The following is a 7,253-nucleotide window of genomic DNA, read 5'->3' on the forward strand; positions in this document are numbered from 1 at the left end:
CTGATCTTAAAGGTGCATTGACAAATGTGATACTCTGATGCTCCTGTTGTTTGTGGAGTGACTCATGCAGCCAGCTGTGGCTCTAGGGTTTGGTGTTATAATTTATTTATGTAGTTAATTGTAAAAAATCGTTCACAGTCCCTATGATCACTGTTACATTGCATTTATGGCTTTATTTTGGTGATTTCGAAAACGTTTATTAGTTTGGCCATGTTTTTGTTTATTGTAGTGCGGAGTTAGACTGATGGCCTTAATCTAAGTTGTCTTGTGATTGTTGTTGACTTGCATCCCACTGGGATTTTTGCACACAGCGTTGGTGTACGGTGCTATTTCAGTAACAGTTTGATGTTTTATCCTGGATTTTCTGTTTGCACAGTCACATAGTCACTTTAAGATGTTTTCTTGTTCATGTTTTTGTTTGTTGCGGTTGCACCCGATTCAAGATCCGAATGGCTCACAGGGCTATACCAAATAAATGGAACTATAAATGGAAGTGCGGCACAATGCCGGTTATCGGTTTTAACCTTTTCCTCACGCGGTTTACCGCTTGTGCAGAGAGGGAGAGAAAAACCACAAACCATCCGCAGCTCGGAGGCTGTGAGAAGTTTTCGTGACTGCAGGGAATCCATACTCTTTGGTTCTTTCGGTAAAGTCACGTAGGTAGAATGATCGCTTGTGTTGCAATCGAAACGTCGTGATTTAATTTATACCCCACGTGACTTTACCGAAATAACCAGACTGGCAGCCTGGTAGCCGCGCGCAAAACGCCACGGTCCCCAGGTGGGGTGAGGGGTTAATTGCGTCACTTCCTGCGGTAAAATCGCCGCGGCCCCTGAGTCCCACTCGCTTCCACTTCTCCTCTAGCGCGGGTACGTTACCCCCCCTCCACCTCGTTACCCCCCTCCACCTCGTTACCCCCTCGTTACCCCCCCTCCCCTCGTTACTCCCCTCCACCTCGTTACCCCCCTCTACCTCGTTACTCCCCTCCACCTCGTTACCCCCCTCTACCTCGTTACCCCCCTCCACCTCGTTACCCCCCTACCCCCTCGTTACCCCCCCTACCCCCTCGTTACCCCCTCTCTCCCCTCGTTACCCCCTCCACCTCGTTACCCCCCCTCCACCTCGTTACTCCCCTCCACCTCGTTACCCCCTCCCTTCCCTCGTTACCCCCCCTCCACCTCGTTACCCCCCCTCCACCTCGTTACCCCCCTCCACCTCGTTACCCCCCCTCCACCTCGTTACCCCCCTCCACCTCGTTACCCCCCCGCCACCTCGTTACCCCCCCCTCCACCTCGTTACCCCCCTCCACCTCGTTACCCCCCCTCCACCTCGTTACCCCCCCTACCCCCTCGTTACCCCCTACACCCTCGTTACCCCCCCTACCCCCTAGTTACCACCCCCACCCCCTCGTTACCCCCCCTACCCCCTAGTTACCACCCCCCACCCCCTCGTTACCCCCCACCCCCTCGTTACCCCCCTACCCCCTAGTTACCACCCCCCACCCCCTCGTTACCCCCCACCCCCTTGTTACCCCCCTACCCCCTAGTTACCACCGTCACCTCGGAGCGTTCCTTCATTATTCAGCCGTGCTCAAATCCACTGCTGGATGATGGTGCCCCCCCCCCCACTCTCTCACGGCCCTACGATGGCGCCACTCGGCTCAGGCACAGAGGAGCCCCCCATGCCCCCCCCCCCCGCCGTATCTGCATCGCAGTCAATCACGCGTGGACAAGTGACGGTGGGGTGTGGATGAGGATGATGGTGGCGGTGGTGATGGTGATTGAAGGCGATGATGATGGTGGCTGTGGTGATTATAATGGTGGTGATGATGATGGGTTGTAATAACGAGCGGAGCGCCGGGCAGCTAAAACGCAGCGAGTTAGCACAGTCGTGGACGGGCACAGCAGGTGGCGGTGGTGCATCCGGGCAGTCTTCTCAAGCCGGGAAACCCATTGGGGGGGGGCACCTGCTGGGTCTGTGTTCCTTTGGGATCTCCGGCCGGCAGGCGAGTCACCGACACTTTCACGTGGCCTCAAAGTGTACCGGGCCTGGTACAGGTGCCGTGGTGATGCAGTGAAAACGCGTCCCATCACGCGTGAGAGAGACGACGATTCGGGCGTAGGGGGAGGCGAGTCGCGTGGATTCGGTGGGAACACAAAATACAGTTCCGGACGTTGCATTTATTTTCAATCCAGCAGTGGATAGACCACGGTGCAAGCGTGGAGACGCGTGCGTTGGCATTCCGCACGTGAATGACGTGCCTGTCGATAATAACGTCGCGGAAGTTCAACGTACAGTGAGGAAAAAAAGTATTTGATCCCCTGCTGATTTTGTACGTTTGCCCACTGACAAATAAATGATCAGTCTATAATTTTAATGGTAGGTTTATTTAAACAGTGAGAGACAGAATAACAAAAAAATCCAGAAAAAAGCATGTCAAAATGTTATAAATTGATTTGCATTTTAATGAGGGAAATAAGTATTTGACCCCTCTGCAAAACATGACTTAGTACTTGGTGGCAAAACCCTTGTTGGCAATCACAGAGGTCAAACGTTTCTTGTAGTTGGCCACTAGGTTTGCACACCTCTCAGGAGGGATTTTGTCCCACTCCTCTTTGCAGATCTTCTCCAAGTCATTAAGGTTTCGAGGCTGACGTTTGGCAACTCGAACCTTTAGCTCCCTCCACAGATTTTCTGTGGGATTAAGGTCTGGAGACTGACTAGGCCACTCCAGGTCCTTAATGTGCTTCTTCTTGAGCCACTCCTTTGTTGCCTTGGCCGTGTGTTTTGGGTCATTTTCTTTGGTTCTTTCGGTAAAGTCACGTAGAATGAGAATAAATTAATAAATTAATAAAATAAAATAAAATTCTCACGACGTTTCGGCCACAACACAAGTGGCCTTCATCAGGTGAAGGGACGAGACTGTCTGGAGGGCAGCGCTGGAGCATGACTTTACCGAAAGAACCAAAGAAGATGAATCCTTGCAGTCACGAAAGCTTTAAATCGAAATTTTGGGTCATTGTCATGCTGGAATACCCATCCACGACCCATTTTCAATGCCCTGGCTGAGGGAAGGAGGTTCTCACCCAAGATTTGATGGTACATGGCCCCGTCCATCGTCCCTTTGATGCGGTGAAGTTGTCCTGCCTCCTTAGCAGAAAAATACCCCCAAAGCATAATGTCTCCACCTCCATGTTTGACGGTGGGGATGGTGTTCTTGGGGTCATAGGCAGCATTCCTCCTCCAAACACGGCGAGCTGAGTTGATGCCAAAGAGCTCCATTTTGGTCTCATCTGAGCACAACACTTTCACCCAGTTGTCCTCTGAATCATTCAGATGTTCATTGGCAAACTTCTGACTGGCATGTATATGTGCTTTCTTGAGCAGGGGGACCTTGCGGGCGCTGCAGGATTTCAGTCCTTCACGGCGTAGTGTGTTACCAATTGTTTTCTTGGTGACTATGGTCCCAGCTGCCTTGAGATCACTGACAAGATCTTCCCGTGTAGTTCTGGGCGGATTCATACTCTTTGGTTCTATTCGGTAAAGTCACTTAGGTAAAAATAAAATCACAAAAATCATGACGTTTTGGCCACAACACAAGTGGCCTTCATCAGGTGAAGGGACCGGACTGTCCAGAGGACAGCGTTGGAGTGAAGACAGCCAAGCCCAGGTCGCGTCCTTTAAGCCAAGCCCAGGTCGCGTCCTTTAAGCTTGTTGTCGCCGCGACAACAAGCTTAAAGGACGCGACCTGGGCTGGGCTGTCTTCACTCCAACGCTGTCCTCTGGACAGTCCGGTCCCGTCACCTGATGAAGGCCACTTGTGTTGTGGCCGAAACGTCGTGATTTTTGTTATTTTATTTTTACCTACGTGACTTTACCGAATAGAACCAAAGAGTATGGATCCTTGCAGTCACGAAAGCTTCAAATCTAGAATTCTGGGCGGATTCCTCACCGTTCTCATGATCATTGCAACTCCACGAGGTGAGATCTTGCATGGAGCCCCAGGCCGAGGGAGATTGACAGTTCCTTTGTGTTTCTTCCATTTGCGAATAATCGCACCAACTGTTGTCACCTCACCAAACTGCTTGGCAATGGTCTTGTAGTCCATTCCAGCCTTGTGTAGGTCTACAATCTTGTCCCTGACATCCTTGGAGAGCTCTTTGGTCTTGGCCATGGTGGAGAGTTCGGAATCTGATTGATTGCTTCTGTGGACAGGTGTCTTTTATACAGGTAACAAGCTGAGATTAGGAGCACTCCCTTTAAGAGTGTGCTCCTAATCTCAGCTCGTTACCTGTATAAAAGACACCTGGGAGCCAGAAATCTTTCTGATTGAGAGGGGGTCAAATACTTATTTCCATCATAATGCAAATCAATTAATAACATTTTTGACATGCGTTTTTCTGGATTTTGTTGTTGTTATTCTGTCTCTCACTGTTCAAATAAACCTACCATTAAAATTATAGACTGATCATTTCTTTGTCAGTGGGCAAACGTACAAAATCAGTAGGGGATCAAATACTTTTTTCCCTCACTGTACATACGTCACCATCAGTCATCAACACCATCATCAGCATCACTGCCATTATCACCACCATCGCCACCGTCATCATCACTCCCAAGTTCAACATACCTATATTGGTTAGTTTGTTGTCCTTCCCCTGCACCTCCGATTAGTACTGTTGGCTACGTATGGTGCGAAGGAAGTTTCAACATACATCATCACTGTCATCACCATCACTACTATCAGCACCATGAACACAGTCATCAGAACCATCATCAGCAGCATCACCACCATCATGAGTATCATCATCAGCACCATCACTCCCAAGTTCAACATACATACATTGTTTAGTTTGTTGTCCTTCCACCGCACCTCCGATTTCCACGGTTGGCAATGTAAGGTGCGATGTAAGTATCAACATACGTACGTACACACAATGCCGAAAATCGAACGTATACACTAACAAAAAAATCAAACGTAGCGACAGATCGTGCCAGAAGAGAGAGAGGGGATTGGGGGGCGGCGAGTGCGTCGATGTGTGACAGCCCTAATGAGCGGTTGCGCCGTGTGCAACAGGAGCTGGCGGCCGCAGCGGCAGCAGCAGCACCACCAGCAGGAGGCGGCGATGAGCGGGCAAAAGGTGGACGTGAAGGTGGTGCTTCTGGGGCGCGAGTACAGCGGGAAGACGAGCCTGGTTGAGCGGTTTGTGCACCAGCGCTTCCAGGCTGTGCCCTACCAGAACACTATCGGCGCCGCGTTCGGCGCCCGTCGCTTGGACGTGTCATCATCGTCGGGCCGGGGCGGTCGCTCGCTGACGTTGGGCGTGTGGGACACGGCCGGCTCGGAGCGCTACGAGGCCATGAGCCGAGTCTACTACCGCGGGGCCCGGGCAGCCGTTGTCTGCTACGACCTGACGGACGAGCGCAGCTTCGAGCGTGCCCGCTTCTGGACCGACGAGCTGCGGCGCTGCGAGCCCGAGTGCCGTATCTATCTGTGCGGCACCAAGCTCGACCTCGCGACGGAGGGCGGAGGAGGGGTGGGCCGACGTGTGGACCGCCACGACGCACAGGACCTGGCTGACGAGCTGCAGGCGCGCCTCTACGAGACGTCCAGCAAGAGCGGCGAGAACGTGGAGGCGCTCTTCCGCGCCGTCGCCGAGGACTTTGCGGACGAGCCAGCGAGGGAGAAGTCGGGGGTCGACCTTGCGGCGGGTGGCGCGAGTGCCGCGGGCGGCTCCAAGTGCTGCGTGAAGTGAGGCCCCCCTGGGACTATAAACTATGAAACGATAAAACTTTTATTTTATCAGTGGATAAGGCCCCACTGAGCTATGTTAGCTCGTTTTCTCTCACCATGGTTGTGTGGATTTTTCTCTGGGTCCTCCGCTTTTTCCCTCCACGTTTAGAATCAACGTCACGCGTCCAGAGTATTTGAGTATTTGGCTGCTGCTATAAATTTCCACGCGATGATAACGATAATCCCACTTCTTTGAGCTATCATTTGTGATAGCCCAGGGTCGATGTTGAAAAGAACTACATAGGCTCAGTGGCGGTGGTACTTACCCTCTGGTAAAATAAAAATATAGTACGTTTCTTGTTTGTAGGGAAGGGAACGTGAAGTGAAACGTCGACCGATCACGGGAGTGGATGGCGAGCCACGCATGCTACCAATACCGTGAGGAGCTGTGCTCCTCACGTGTGCGCGCCGTGCTCCTCACGTGTGCGCACCCTGTCTCTTGTTTACGCTTTTAAACGACGGCGGACGAGTGGTTGAGAATCTACATGCGGTCTCTACTTCGCTGATCTCGTCAAGGACCGTAAACCATCATCACGTGAACTCCGCTCATCCTGGCAATAGTAGCGGCAGCTTTTGGCTGGTCGTCGAATAAAGATGGTCACCGCATCACGCAGTGCTTTCAGATGTGCTTCTGCGGCTGTCTGGAACGCTCTTCCGATATTAGAAAGCCACTGGAGCTATGCACTTTTAATTCATTTGGATTTAAAACATTTCTTTAGAACTGCTTTTTTGTGTTTAGTTTGTTGTGTGTTCATATTGCCAAGTCGGTCTTGCCCAAGCTGCTCATGCCTAAATGTTTACTTTTGTGATTAGTTTCACAAGCTCGTATTATCTTAAGTTTGTTCAACTGGCTGTAAGTTAATCTATTATTAAAACTTCTCTTGTGTACACTCCTGGTTTAAAGTAACTTCCTTTTCTGATAATTTTAATCACACATCTTTGTAAATTCACCCCTGGGTGAATGCCTCCAGTGCGCATTGCCCGTGGGGATTTCTTTGACCATACTTTGTCATGCCGGTTAATGCCTGAAGGTCAAAACATTTTAAATGATGGTTTTATAAAGACACTATGAGGTGTTACATTTATTTATTTGTATGACGAATGCCAAAGATAGTGTGACATGTTCACCGAAATGGTCACCTACGATTTCCACTTGATGAAAATATAGAGTAGTCCCTTCGTTAACGTCTTTTTATCCGTTCCACGAAAACTGCTGTTAACCAAAATAACTGTTAATCGAAAAATAAGGAATTGCATGTTAAAAGCATTACTTTATATTCTTTGGGTCTTTCGGTAAAATCACATAGATGGGTTCAAATTATAAAAATAGAATAAACACAAAACTACGACGTTTCGATTGCAAGACAAGCGGTTGTCATCAGGCGGAGAGAAAAGGGGGGTAAGCCTCTAAATGCAACTGTTTATAAAGGTTTAAAAGTGGGCGTAGGCCAAGTGTTAG

At 50.2% G+C, this 7,253-nt stretch overlaps 1 protein-coding gene across 1 annotated transcript; it reads left to right on the forward strand.

The window, feature by feature from the left end:
• The first annotated feature begins 742 nt into the window (after positions 1-742).
• On the forward strand, positions 743-6,684 carry RAB24 (RAB24, member RAS oncogene family). Its single transcript, XM_032978155.2, has 2 exons — positions 743-869; positions 5,078-6,684. The coding sequence occupies exon 2, from the start codon at positions 5,127-5,129 to the stop codon at positions 5,754-5,756; it is 630 nt and encodes a 209-aa protein (XP_032834046.2). The 5' UTR covers positions 743-869; positions 5,078-5,126; the 3' UTR covers positions 5,757-6,684.
• Positions 6,685-7,253: the final 569 nt, after the last annotated feature.

Source organism: Petromyzon marinus, unplaced genomic scaffold, assembly GCF_048934315.1.
Source record: "Petromyzon marinus isolate PM22_M1 ecotype Great Lakes invasive population unplaced genomic scaffold, UKy_Petmar_22M1.pri1.0 PM_Scaffold_77, whole genome shotgun sequence".
NCBI classification, from domain to species: domain Eukaryota; kingdom Metazoa; phylum Chordata; class Hyperoartia; order Petromyzontiformes; family Petromyzontidae; genus Petromyzon; species Petromyzon marinus.

Coding starts and splice junctions, on each gene's coding strand:
- RAB24 (XM_032978155.2), top strand. CDS start 5,127: ATGAGCGGGCAAAAGGTGGACGTGAAGGTGGTGCTTCTGGGGCGCGAG.